At 38.9% G+C, this 15,124-nt stretch overlaps 1 protein-coding gene across 2 annotated transcripts in view; it reads right to left on the minus strand.

Annotated features, from left to right (window-relative positions):
- Nucleotides 1-15,124, minus strand: part of POC1B (POC1 centriolar protein B) — a 96,238-nt gene that overhangs the window by 44,023 nt on the left and 37,091 nt on the right. For both annotated transcript variants that reach the window (XM_043562016.1, XM_043562017.1), the window contains exons 5-9: nucleotides 8,139-8,246; nucleotides 7,888-8,003; nucleotides 6,598-6,731; nucleotides 4,380-4,448; nucleotides 3,514-3,666 (exon numbers count right to left, since the gene is read on the minus strand). In XM_043562016.1, coding sequence (XP_043417951.1) covers nucleotides 3,514-3,666; nucleotides 4,380-4,448; nucleotides 6,598-6,731; nucleotides 7,888-8,003; nucleotides 8,139-8,246 — 580 coding nt within the window. The remainder of the gene's footprint in view (nucleotides 1-3,513; nucleotides 3,667-4,379; nucleotides 4,449-6,597; nucleotides 6,732-7,887; nucleotides 8,004-8,138; nucleotides 8,247-15,124) is intronic.

The raw sequence follows: 15,124 nt of genomic DNA on the forward strand, positions 1-15,124 counted from the left end.
CTTAATTGATCAATTTTCAACAATGAATCATGGGAAGACTATCACAAAATACTATTATATAGATGTTTGGTTAAGTTAAAGGAATTTTTCCTACCTGTTAAATATCACACAGAATTTCCTGTGCAATTTATAGATCAAATTCATCTCAAATGGCCATTATAAAATTAAAAGCCACCAGAACAATTATTTTATTGATAATTTTTTTTTAGCTAACTAACCATACTCCCCTCCAGTAATATTCTGTAATTCTCCTAGCATAACTATTTTGATGCCTGTTGCCCTTAAGATGGATTTATTGTCTTCCCATTAAATATGCAAAAGTCTAGGGTACTGCACATACACTAAGTTCCCACTCAAGAAGGAAAGTTTGATTCTGCCTGGGGGCAGAACTGTGTGATTCGGCTCATACCAGTTTGAAGAAGATAAAGCCAGCACGAATTTATGACGTGCCATAGCACAGCGTGGTCAGAGTTAAGTTACCTAGTTTTCAAATTTGCCTTCTTTCCCACCAAAATGAGAAAAAAATCTGTCCTCATGTTTTTATTTAAGATGGAAGTACGTAGGGGGTGCCTGTCTGGCTCAGTCCATATAACATGCAACTCTTGACTTCAGGTTGTAGGTTCGAGCCCTACACTGGGTTTAGAAATTACTTAAAAATAAAATTTAAAAATATGTATTAAAAAAAAGAAGATGGTGTGCCTAGGCCAGGAGTGCTACAAAGGATGTGCAATTAGGTTACTGGAAAGGGCACAGGAGGGGTCTGTTTCACATAGCTAAAGCTAGGATTGCGTGTTTCATGCCTTCTTTCATGCGGCCTTCTCTCATTTATTCTAAAAGTAATCTGTGATCACCCTCTCTATCCATGGAAGGATTAGCAGTTTCCATATTTAGTCAGCTGGTCCCCAACGTCTAGGACTCTGCAGGACGCCCCACCTTCTAACAAGTGAGGCACACAGAGCTGGCAAATAGGGGCTTTTGCAAAAGGCTGCACGATTTCACCCAGAAGACTGAGGTTATGCCATTCAAATGAACCTCACAGAAGACACATAAAAAACATAAATCATGGGAATACTATGATGCTTCAGACTCAGAAATGGAATCCTCACGGTTACTGTAGAAAGAGCAAGTTAGGAAAATTAATTAGATCACTTAGGAGCCATTTTTTCCACATCTCTTTATCCTGTTAATCATGAATCTTTACCTCAAAAAAAGAGAAAAGTTTTCTAATTTTCAAATATTTCCAAAGTAGTGTATGTAACCTGCCTAAACCTTTGAAAAGAAATGAACCCCCCAAATTTAGTAGTTCAAAGTAAAACTTACTAATCATGAATAAACACAATACAATGTCTATTATGATTCAAACTCTTCCATTCAAGGTGATATTTTTAAACTAACAGTCTTTTGGTTCTATGAGGGATCCCCAGACATTAACTTGGAGCCTTCAAAAAAATTTGATATTTAACATTTGTTTGTAATATTAAAGATGTCCTCTGTCCAGAACACTTTACACCTTTGCTTTATCATAAGAGCTTTTTAAGGGAAAAAACCAAAAAGCAAACAGTTGGTTGTTCACAGGCAGCATCCTATCACTTCTGTGGCATTCCACGTCACATGAAATGAAGGTGTTTTGCAGATGAACATTCATACCATGTACTTAATTTATGCAACCGTGAGTGCTTACAGGTAATTGAAACTGGGTACACAGAGGCTGACATTCTTTAGGACACAAACAATTCAGTCACAGTGCTCACTTTTCTGTTTAGTATAAGTGAACTCTAATTCCAGGATGAAAAGATGGTTTCGAATAGATTTTTCAAGTGTGCATGTGAAAAGCATGGTTGAGGGTGGCTCTGCATGGCCTGGGTCACCCTGACCTCGCCAAACAAAGGAACCCCACCACCGCTACTGCTTTCTGGCTGCTGCGTCAGAGCAGTGCTTCTCAGACAACTTGTTGACATTTTAGAGAAAGTCCAGAACTCTTAAGTGGGCCGGGGCTGGCGGGAAACCAGAGGGAAAATGGCTTGGCTCTCTAAGGTGGGGGTGGCGTGGTGTCACGGAGAGATCGCTGAATGGGGAGCCCGGGTCCCCATTCCTCAGCCGGCAGCTCTACCCGCGCCACCCTGGGAAGGTGGCTGAATGGATGACAGGGCAGCGGCAGCACAGAGGACCAAGCCCGGCCAGGCCCCAGACATGCCAGAATAAAACACACCATGAGTCAACAAAACCAGCTGGGGGTAAAACAAGAAAAGAGAACTTAACCTAAAATATGTCTCCCAAACATTTTAGGTGAATATATGCGATCACAGGGAATTGACAACTACATCTATCACGGCAGACGCTGAAAACAAAATGTGACGAACCACAAATTATATTACATTACTTCTTTCAAACAAGTAAAAAAATGATAGAGTAATAATGATGATATAATAATGGCACAAAGAGGTACTAAATACTTTGTTTAGAAGAAATGGAAAGATGGCCAGAAGGTAGAAAGGACAAAAATTGTAGCAAAAAAACTGAAAATAAACACCAGCAAGAAAAAATGACGAAAGAAATCCCCACATGTGGTTAAACAAAATCTAGAAAAGAATCCAAAAAAGTTAACTTTTAAAGACTGAGGGTACCAAAATCCAAGAATCAAAGAGCTGACTGGGGTGGAAATGCAGGGACCTTCCGTGGAAGGGAGTACGGGACCACCATGTAAACAGTGCTGGTGACTGAACTGTCACTCAGGAGTACATGTTAAGAACTCAAAACAGCTACTTGAAAAGCAAAGCAAGGCTCTATCAATGATGAAAAACCAATTCAGATAAATAGGTAATAATGATTTCTGATATCAGTTCTTGGAAGAGAAAGGGGCTTACGAATAATCATGCAAAATGGAAAGAAGCACACTAATACCAGTCAAGTATCCAGAAAAGATGAATTTTGTCTTTGAAAAGAGTAGAACATTTAAATCTATAGGACCTGAGGGAACTTGTGAAGCAAAACCTACAGCTACGTAGATAATTAAATATTTCAAAATATATGCAGACAAATAGTAAAATGGTCTCAACTATCAGGTTTAATGCCTACATCTCTTCTTACTGTCCACAAGATTTTTTTCTTTTTGCCATTAAAAGGCTTCACGATACCTATTTCAATGACTGTTATAAACATTCTTGCCCTTCAGCCCTGTTCTTATGGCAGCCGTTACATACTCTTCCTAAACACATAGGAATACAAAGTTAAGTCAGGCTTCAGGGTCACCGGCCTTACGTTTGATTTCTCATTTCCACTATTATTGACACAATTTTTAAGCTTTATTTCTAGGCCTTCAAGAAGCAAATACGAGAGGCTTCAGCAGTATTACACGCTATCACTATTTATAGTGTTATTGTATCAGTCAACATAATTGTTTCTCAAAGTGATGTTTTAAGGCCTAACTACGTTTTACAGAATGAAGTCTAGTTGACCAATAGCCCCAAAATGTACACTTACAAACAGTAGAACAAATATGGGCAAAGTACTCACTTCAACAGTCTCAATTTTTCCTTCATGGGGATGTGGTATTCTTGGGTATATATCAACAAGATGTGGTGATGAATCAAAATGTAATCTTTTGAGATTTCTTTTAATAATGTCTTTACAATTCAAGCCATCAAAATTAGTCCTCCATAATAAGACCTTTAAAAAATTAGTACGTTGGCAGTTATCCACTTGCATGTGAAAGCACCAGAACTGATTTTTATTTTTACAAAAACCAATATACATAATTGTCCCTTATAATAGGAGAGCTAGATGTATATTTCAACAATGCTATTTTTTTTCAATACTATTTGTCAAGTGTGGAAGGGAAAGATTTAGCACTTGGAATTGCCCTCATGCCCAATTTAAAATTCATACTAAGAAACAACTTACTACTTTAAAATTCCCTTTTATTTTTTCAAAGTTCAAAATCATGTTTTTGGCTTGATAGTCCACCTTATTCAATAAATCTGCCTATGTATGACTTTGGGTCATACATAGGCAAAAATGCAAATTTGCTACATTAACAATTTACATTTACCATCCTCTGAGGAGCTTAACATTTGAAGAACAAGATGTAGAGATAAAAGATGAGGCAGAGTTCAAGTGGAAGTGCCACACCAGTATTGGGAATTCAGTGAGTTACACATATAGTTAAGTGTCCAGATGAGCTGCTGTTTGAGTTCCAGAAAGTATCAGAACTGGCACTATTTCAGCTGGGAGACAGCAGACTTCCTGGTATTAAGTTAAAATATAAACTCATTGATAATCCTCTTAACATATACAAAAGAGCTGATTGTAAAAACCTTAGCTGAGGTCTTGGATTCCTTTTCCCTAACCAAATCAAAGAAGGAGCTGAAAGATTTACAAACCTGTGCATCTGCACCTCCGGAGCTAAATAGGTCTCCACCTTTTGAAAATGAAACAGTAAAGACAGGTCCCTAAAAAAATAAAGGGAGATTTTTTTTTTTAAGCACTTGGTATTGTTTTCTTATGTCCAGGAAGACTATTCATTTTTCATCCTATTCTATATAGACTATTTATGCAATAAGTCTGATAGAACATATCCAGTTGTTGGCAACTAATGTAGGCAGAGTAAAGATTTCACAGCACCAACCCAATTATATTTGAACACATAGAAATGATACTAGATTTACAAAGCAATACTAATAAAAATATGCAATACACGTTTTTCCCTTTAAAGAAAAGCTTGTACGTGTGTAAGTTAACAAGAATGTCTCTGTGGTTAAGTCTCCAACTCTTGATTTCAGCTCAGGTCCCGATCTCATGGTTTGTGAGTTCAAGCCCCACATCGGGCTCTGTGCAGACAGCACAGGGCCTGCTTGGGAGAATTGCTGCCTGTCTCTCTGTCTCTGTCTCTTTTAAAAAATAAATAAATAAAAATTAAAAAAAAAAAAAAGACTTTCTGGCTTTGGACTCTTTTACTCAGAATAACAAATCACTGGCAGAAACCGAATGACAAGTCTGTAGGGAAGACGAAGAAAGCCCCTTCCTGACCACAACAGGCTTCACTGAGTTCTCTCTTCACATGGGCAATAGTGAGTCACTGAAAGTTTTGCCAGCAGGACACAGACAGGAGGAGAGCTGTGACTGTTGAACACTGAGGTCACGATTGTGAGAATGATGAATTGGACTGAGAATGAATGGTTGGAGCCAGTTAAGAAATTACTGCAATTACCTAGGTGAGAGGTAGTGAGAACCTGAAATTAAGCCAGGACTCTGGAGTTCGACAAGTCACAAGATGTCCAAGGACATTAAAAACAAACAGAGGATACCAATGCTTTTTCTATATAAGAAAAATTTGGGGAAACCATCTTGTATTTTTCAAGTAGATCATCACACAGACTTAGGTTATTATAGCCTCATAAATATCTTTAGACTGAAAAATTCCATCGTGTGTAGTGTTTTCCTCCTAAAATATTTTGCTTATCTTTTTTTCTATTATTCTGTACTTCTTCCATGGATATTTTGATCCTTGACCACTTCTATTGGTTGTTTCTTCAACCTAAATCCATGGATACACACATATCTGAGCTGGTTAGTGTCTATTTCGGATTTGCTCTAACACAGCTGCAGGACAAATGATAAAGCAAAGCAGGAAGCCAGGCAGGATACATGAAGGCAGAAAGAAGTCCTTCTCCCCTAGACCACAAAGCCTATTCTATTTCTGGAGATAAACAGCTTATAATTGGTTAAAAGGAAGTACCTAGGACACCTTTAAAAAAAAAGAGAGAATGCAGGATGCATTCTAAAAGAACTTAGAGAAGTTTGTATATTTACCCAGAAAGGAGGAATACTTTATACACTTAAGTAGAGTTTTTATTTAGTGCATTATATGCTGGTGAGTGTGTGTGTGTGCGCACGCGCGTGTATCACTGAACAGGCTCAATAAATAGCGAGCTTCTTCCCCACAGGATTCTAAATCAATTGAAAAATAAGACACAGGAATATCATCTTTCTTACTGGTAAGGGCTTTAAAGAGAAAATGTGGCTCTTTATCTGTGGGTAAATGGGCTTTCTAGAACTGAATCCCAGTATGAGTCAGATTTGAGTACCCAGTCATAGGCAAGACCGGACAAGGGCAGGCCTGCCCACAAGAAATAGCAGAGAAAAACACTGAAGACAGACTCCCAAGAGTAGAAGGCACTGGGCTCTACTCATGGAATTTCTCCTTCTAAACTCACCAGTGAGATTAGTGACAAGGAGGGAGAGGGTGTGAGAGGCTCAGTGTCAGAGCTGTGGAACAGCCTCCACATGAGGGGAAAGACCAGAGTAAGGAAAAGGCTTATCCACCGCCATTTGACCAGTCAAACCTATGCTACATACTGAGGAAGACAGCAGTGGGGGATTAATTTCACAGCCATTGAAAGACACACTGATTTTGACAAGAATTACAATAAATAATATTTCTAAGAGTTGCTTCCAGTGGATAGAAACCAAGTCCTGAAAGCAAACATTTTTTGTGATACCAGCAACGTGTGCCACACTTGGAAAGATAAAGACATATAAAATGGATCAACACTTTAAAATATACATAATTTAAAAAGCACAAATCTTAGTGTCAAATACCGTATGTCCTTGAAGTGTGTATATAAGTCTTCCTTCTAAGAGATCCAGAATCTTAAGTGTGCCATCTGAAGATGCAGTGATGAGATAGTTACCCGAAGGATGGAATGACACACAATTAACTCCACCGCTGTGAACTGATTTATAGAAAACAAAAGCAAAACGTTCAGAGAACAATTGTCAGTTCTAAAGATGTTCTCTTGCCCTATTAGCAATATTAGGCTGGAAACAACAATCAATCAGAGACAATGTCTCCACAGCACCAAAATTCCACGTAGCTCACTAAAACAAGTACGTAGTTTGCCATCATACAGCTTAAACTTCCAGCTAATGAGACAGAATAGCTTTAAAAGTGAAAGTGTGACATGGAAAGATGATCTCGTTAACCATGTAACTCTCAACTCTTCAGATACATTACCCATATAACGTAGCCAACAATTGATCACCACCAGCTCACATAAGATATACAACCTAGCCTTAAATGAAATTTCATAGCCAATTAGTGGCTTGAAGCTCAGGAATGAAGAGTATGGAAGTATATTTGTAGGAGCACATGGTCTTGCCAGCTTGTCCGAGAATTCATTTCTGGACACCATCCTTCCAACAGGAGGCAGTACGACACAGCCATCAGAAGGCTTTTCTTCTGAGTACTTTGTAAACAGAAGGCCCCAAGCTAGTTCCATCAATTATTTTAGCACGTTACTTACCCTCCTTAACCCTTAATTTCCTTATCTTTAAAATGGGGACAATATTAATAATACTCCTGAGGGCTGTTGTAAGGATTTAACACAGTATCTGCCACGTGGTAAGTATTATACTTATTTTAAAAGGAAAATGTGGATTTAATAGAAATCCAATAAAAAAGAAACAAGAAATCAATTCATTTCTCTTCTAGCTTCAATGCACAGCCATGGCAGGATGTTGTTTTCTACCAATTATAACACCTATTTGTGCTCCTAGAACTCCTTCTGACTCAGAATTCAGAGTCCAATTCTACCCCCGACCTCTCACGTAATGCAGACAACCAACGTGTGAACAGCTTTCAGTAACTTCTTTTTTAACCGCCCTGGCATCATTTTTAAGGTCCCTCCACCTCTCTCTCCACTATGACATCCACGCCAGCTTCTCGGACCACGCTGTTGATGCAACTAATTGTCCTCTAGTCAAATCAAAGGCAGCCTGTGACCCTGTCTGAGAGAGCCACACCCCACTGAGAAGCATAGGCTTCGGGTTTAAGAGTTTCCGGGAGTAGGCCAGGCAGCACCTGGACTCTGTTGTCATGGAAACTGTTACCTTGATAATGCTGGAGCAATTTGTTTACTCTTATATCCCAGATTTTCACGGTATGATCAGAACCTGCTGAAGCTATGCATGTACCAGTAGGGTTAAAACCCACAAAATTTGCAAACCTAGAAGGAAAGAATAAGATAGTCTAATATTTTGATTTCTTCACCTTTATTTCTTTATTTGAACTTAATAATTAAATGCCTCTTTAGCAAACTAACCCATGTAACCACATAAATGCCCAAAGAGAATGGACTTACCCTACAGAATCTGAGAAGTTATTAACACACTGCTTATTTGTGGTATCCCAAATTTTAATAGTTTTATCTTCACTACATGATACAATTAGCCTTCCATCAGGTGAAAATCTGGAAAGCACAAGAAGATTATCTTTGTGAAAGGCTCCTGACAATCACCCCCACCCCCTATACACACACACACACACACACACACACACACACACACACACATTCCCCCACACACACGTCAGGCTGTACATATATTAAATACCAGAGACCACTGCTAGCACACCATGCAGCAAAGTCATATCCTACAACCATCTCTCCAACTAAAAATAAGCATAACAAATTATAAGCACAATGACAGACCGTTAAAAAAAATCAAAATATACTATATAGACCAGCCAATTTTCTTTTTTCCTTTTCTTACTTTATTTAAATGATTTAGTTTTATAGCACTTGTTCTAGGTCTTTGATTCAACTTTGCCCTCCTCCTAAGCCAAGTACCTTGTTGTTGTTGTTTTTGTAAGTATTCTTTTTTCAAAAAATATTTATTTTTGAGAGAGAGAAAGAGAGAGAGAGAGAGAGAGAGAGGGAGGGAGGGGGAGGGGCAGGGAGAGAGAAGGAGACACAGAAGCTGAAGCAGGCTCCAGGCTCTGAGTCAGCATAGAGCCCGATGAGAAGCTAGAACCCGAGATCACGACCTGAGTCAAAGTCAGACGCTCAACCAACTGAGCCACCCAGGTGGCCCATAAGTATTTTTTGTCTCTTTCTTCTATTTTTGTCATTTTCTGGTATTATCCATGTGACCTAAGAGAGACTTTACTATTCATCCCACTAACCCTGTACTGAAGCTCTTCAGAAGAAACAGATTGGCATGTTGAGAATTAAAATTAAATGATACTACCAACAAAAGCATCAACTCCCCAAGCCTGTAGTTTCCTGGACCTTGGGAGGCCCTAAATCTCCAGTGGATAGCTCATTTATACAGAACGGAAGGTCCTGATTCATGGACACACCTATCATCCACATGTCCCATTAAAAACAAATGAGTGCATTCTCAGACATTTCATCTACTGTTTTTATGCACTCTCTTCCTTTAAGAATCTTTCCAAAGTTCGTTCTTTTTCCCCTAAGTGGTAGGAGAAAAACAGAAGAGTAGAAGACCAAGAAAAAAAAACTGAAAATTTTTAGACCAGTGGGAAACTATGAATAGTTTTTTATTATTAATATTTTAGTAATAACAACAAAAAACGACAGACTTAGGTCATAGACCAATTATGTTTCATTTTATTTGTACTTTCCCTCTATGCCCAGATTACTATAAAGGTCATCAGTTAAGGGTGTGGATTATAATTGAAGGGGTGTTTCGTGTTCTCTCACTCCTCTCCTCCCTCTCTGTTCTTAAGGCTAACCTAAAAATAATTCTTCCTGACAGAAACTTTGAATCTGTCATTTATGGATTTACCATATAAAAAAAGGGACATAGGAACGTAATTAAGTTCTTTGTGAAATAATCTTTTAAATTCGGGCAAGTAACCTTGCAAGAAAATGTCTTCCGAGCTGGGTAGTTCAGTTTGATTTTATAATAACATAGTATGTTATTAATCTTTTCCTCCAGAAAATATGTGAGAAAGATTAACATATGAAGGACAGTATTATAGAAAGGCTTCAAGTAGATGAAGCATATGTTATACAGACCGGGGAAGAAAAACCTGCTCAGTATCCTTATGAAAATATAATAATACATAGTAATGCAACTAATACATAGAATCACACTGTTTCTTTTTTTTTTTTTTTAACGTTTTATTTATTTTTGAGAGAGGGAGAGACAGAGCATGAACAGGGGAGGGTCAGAGAGAGGGAGACACAGAATCTGAAACAGGCTCCAGGCTCTGAGCTATCCGTACAGAGCCTGACGCGGGGCTCGAACTCACAGATGGCGAGATCGTGACCTGAGCTAAGTCAGCCGCTTAACCGACTGAGCCACCCAGGCGCCCCTCAAACTGTTTCTTAATGTTATCTTTTTTTAATGTTTATTTATTTTGAGAGAGAAAGAGAGTGAGAGCATTAGTGGGGGAGGGGGAGAGAGAAGGAGAGAGAGAGAGAATATCCCAAGCAGGCTCTGCACTGTCAGCACAAAGCCCAACATGGGGCTTGATCCCACGAACTGTGAGATCGTGACCTGAGCTGAAATCGAGAGTCAGACGTTTAACCCCGAGTCACACAGGTGCCCCAACAAGTTACCTTTTAGAAATCACTTAATGTGAGTATTTTAAATAAGTATTTCTAAGAGATCACTTGATCCTTACATTTTAAGAAAGCCATGATAAAAGAAATGTTTAATATAAAGATGAAGTGATCAAACTAAAAACAAAGTATAAAAATACTCAACTTTGACATTATTGGCCAAATACCACCACCTCCATTATCATCATTATCCTGCCTACATTTATTGAGCACACATGTCCTAGAATGGTTCTTAACACATTACCTATAACAACTTGTTTAATCCTCAAAATAATCCTACTAAACAGGTGCTACTTGTAGCCTCATATCACAGGTGAATAAACCAAGGCACATAAAGGGATCGGTAAACTGCCAGAGTCACACAGCAGGAAGATTTGAACCAGGCGGTCCGGTTCCACAGCCAAACCTCTCAGTCACTCTGCTTAAGTCCCTGACAGAAAGGCAACTTTCTTCAACTGGCTAAATTATTTAGAGCACAGTTCAGTGTGGCTTCTGGGTAACCACAGAAAGTTCTAAAGTGGAGGGAAACCATGAGGCAGTGCTCTTAGGAGGCCAGGTGACTGGGCTCTACCTGACAGGCTAACCACTAGACTATCCTTTAATAAAAACCGGCCTCTGCTGCCATACGTTGTCAGTGTCCTTGGGGAGTTTATGGGGGAACATATTCATTGATTCAAATATTTTATACCTCCAAAACCAGGCACTGGGCCCTGTCCTGGGTAACTGGAATACAGTGGTGAATGAGACTGGTACGATCCCTGCCTTCATGACGTTTGCACTCTAGGAAGGGCACACAGCAGCATTTTAGATAGTGCTAAGAAAAGAGTTTGAAACAAAAAGGTGCCAATTTGTCAACAGAAGTTCCACGGAAGCAACAGGATTTTAAAGAAACTTGTGAATAAAGAAAAGGGGGTATCTTGGCCGGCTAGAAATTCATCCTGAGCAAGAAGGGCTATAGCCCCGGAGAACTTCTAGGTACTAAAGAAATGAAGGGGATGCAAAAGTCAGATAAGTGGAGGGAAAGGAGGGGAAGAACCTGGTGAGGGGTGGGGTGGGGGGTGTTCTACCCCAGCTCAACATGACCAAAGGGGGACTGGAGATTAAGGCTGTCCCCCTCCTCCGGACACCACGTTATAATGCCTGCATATGTTCTCTATATATGTGTTTTGTTTTGTTTTGTTTTGTTTTGTTTTGTTTTGTTTTGTTTTGTTTTGTTTTGTGGGGGGGGGGGGTTGCCTTGGGAAGGGTTATAAGTGAGGCTGGTGGTTTGTATCTTCTCTTCTCTCCTTTTATTTTGAATTAGATACATCAAAAATAGGTTGGCACCAATAAAAGAGGCTTCTCTTTGCCCTGACTTTGGTCAGTAAAGGACAGTCCTTTCCTTTGTCAGGGCTTAAGCAACATCTAACTGGGTTATCAATTTTAAGAGTGTTAAGAGGATATAAAATTTCTACTGAGACATCACCCGATTTCTAACTCTCTAATTCAGCACCACTCGACTACCTTTTAAAACTTCCAGAAAGTGTGTCGTAGAGATAGACATTATATTAGTCAATAGTGACTGGCAGATGATCAGACAGGAACTGTCTGTAAGGCATCTGGGAAGTTAATTGAACCACTGTTCAATCTCTTAAATATACTGGTACTTATTTGAGAGAATCAGGAAACTACTGAACTTCTTTCTAGAAAAACTGGTTCACAGGTCATTGAGAATAGCCCAGTGGCATAACAGGAGTTCTTTAACTTGGAATCTATGGAGTTCCTGCAACTGTATGTAAAATTGTATTACCATATGCACAGCCATAGAGCTATTCACATATTAGAGAGCCAAAGAGGTCCATGAACCATGAGAAGTTTCAAAGTGCTTTCATAAGAAACCAAAAACTTCCTTTGGAAATCTCTTATCATTGGAATAAATGTTCTATAAAAAAAACATTTCCAGCCCTCAGGCTTCTGACACCAGAGTAGGCACTGTTCCATGTCTACTGAGAAATAAATAATTAGTAATTGGACTTTGAAGGCAGCAGCTATTCAATAGGAGGGGGAAGCAGTAAAAAGTAGTGGAAATAGACTGTCCAGTCAGTACACGGTCCTGAATTCTAGGGCCAATGCTGCAACTGTCCGGCTATGTAACCCTGTGAAATTCAAAACCACACTGGCCACTGTTTTCTATTTGTATAATGAGGGTGTTTGGACTACATTCAGAACTAAACTTTCATAGACTCATTAAAAAAATATATTGGCAGTCTCAGAGTTTGCTTTGGTGGGATTCTGTGTTTACACACTGAAGGTGAAGTTCAAGGCAATAAGCAAAACATTTATACTTTTTTAAGTGTTGGTCAGCATCAGAAGAGAACCCATCTGTTAATTGCAGTAACAGGATTCATTCCTACAGCTGCTGAGAGACAGAAAGCAGATGAAAGAGATATAAAAAGATTTAAGTATGCCATGAAACATGTTAATTATTTGTTGGGTCATTTACCATTTATATGCCCAGACTTCTCTCCTGGGATCTCCACCCATAAGTGTAACTGCCTACTGGGCGTCTCCTCTTGCATATCCTGCAGGCACCTCCAACTCTGAGCTTGTCCAAATCTGAACTCATCGTCTTCCTCCCTAAACTGTCCTTCTCCAGTGTGCCGTTTCTCAGCAAACAGTCCCTCAGGCCAGAAGCCTAGGAGTCATGCTTTGTGCCTCTTCCTCCTCTACACCTCCACACTCCACACATCAGTTCCTGTCTCTTCAAACCACAGTGGGAACCAATGTCTTCTATCCTCTGCAAGCAACAAAAGTGATCTTTAAACATTGAATCCCATTTCTCTGATTAAAACCCTTTGATGATTTTGCATTTCCCTTGGTGAAAAGCCTAGCATCCTTACCACTGCTTACCAGGTCCTTGGGGTCTGCCCTCCGGTCCCTTTATCACCCTACTCTTCCTGGCACACACCCCTCTTCTCTCAGGTCCTTGCTCCTGCCTCGGGCATTTCCTCATGTGCTGTTCCCTGCGCCTCAAATGCTGCCCCCTACTCTTTATCTAGTTTAAAATACATAAGAAGATTTTACTCATCCTGTAAGTCTCTGCTCAGTGTCACTTCCTCAGGAAGGCTTCCAGACTGCCACCCCCTGACCCCCAGTAGGTTAGTTCCTCAGCATGTGGTCTTAGAGTAGCTCCGGTTCATACTTAGGTCATCCTTGCAATCAAGCATTCTGTTTACTTCCCCAACACATGTAAGCTCCAAGAAGACAGAAACCATGTCTGTCTTATTCACTGTTGCATCCCCAGACACCGTGCATGGCACGGAGTAGGTCCCTAGGAAACATTTAAGACAGTTAAAAAATTTGTTTAAGATATTTGGGTCTAACTTAATATTAGAGCAAATGAAAGCTGCTGTTTAAAAGCTACAGTTTGTTACACAGCATGAATATGCCTAATGACATCTAACTGTATGTTCTAAAATGGTTAAAATGGTAAGGTCGATTATATACATACATACACGCATACATATATGTATTATATGTATATATCTCTTGCCACTACAAAGAAAAATCTCTGCAATTCAGATGGTCAAAGATCACTTGTAACACTACAACAACTGAAAATTAAAGGTAGACTTTTCCCCTAAAAATTAATCCTGGAAAAGCAATAATGTTGGACAAGTTGGCTCAATAGCCTCTACTTATTTTTGATTGAGGACACTATAAAAAAGCACACATTATCCAAGAATATACATTATTTTAAAAAATACAGGGCTATAATAATTTTACCTATTAGAAAATTTCTTTGCCACTAAAAAAAGATAACATTATATATATATATATATATATAATGATCAATGTTTTCTTCATTAGTCATTAAAGAAAAATTTAATGTTAAAAAAAGGAAAATACAGTAAGTAAAAAAACAGTCCATAGTGCCATCACTCAAAATCACACTTAACCATTGTACGTATGACAGGTACTTTACCTTTTATATTATAATCTAGAGTTCTGAATTTTGCTCCCCACCCCAACATGAACATTTTCATGTCATTACTTGCATATACTCTCCTTTTAATGGCTACATAATAGTATAAATTTTTTGAAATAGTTTTCTTTATTTGGAAAATCGGTTCTTTCCAATATCTCACCATTATAAATTATACTGAAAGCAATACCTCTGAATTCAAAGCTTTTTCTTTTGCATACAAAAGGGTATTTAGAATACATTTCCAGTTGTGAAGTCACTGCACCAAAGACATCTGATATAGTTTGCAAATTGATTTCTAAAAAGACTATACTAATTTATATTTTAAAAGCATGAATATATTTTCCAATAGACAAGGAGGGGGGGCGGGCAGAGAGAGGGAGCGACAGAATCCCAAACAGACTCCAGACTGCCAACACAGAGCCCAATACAGGGTTCAAACTCACAAACCAGGAGATCATGACTTGAGCCAAGATCAAGAGTCAGATGCCCAACCGACTGAGTCAGGCGCCCCTAATTTCTATAATTTTCTACTGTGGTCTGACAGCTGGTTGGACAAGTTTCTTCTTATTCTCTTTCTTGTCATTTTTTTTGTTGGCTATTCTTACACGTTTAACTCACCCATGTGAATTCTGAAATTGGCTTGGTAGGCTCCAATAAATTCCTTTGACAGAAGTTTTAGACAGAGGGATTAATGATTATCAGACTTATTCTCCTACTATAAACAATCATACAACTGGGCAAAATATATGAAGCAACTGTTTTCAGGCACCGGAGAAGAGATAGCACACAG

This window comes from Prionailurus bengalensis, chromosome B4 (genome assembly GCF_016509475.1).
Source record: "Prionailurus bengalensis isolate Pbe53 chromosome B4, Fcat_Pben_1.1_paternal_pri, whole genome shotgun sequence".
NCBI lineage: Eukaryota > Metazoa > Chordata > Mammalia > Carnivora > Felidae > Prionailurus > Prionailurus bengalensis.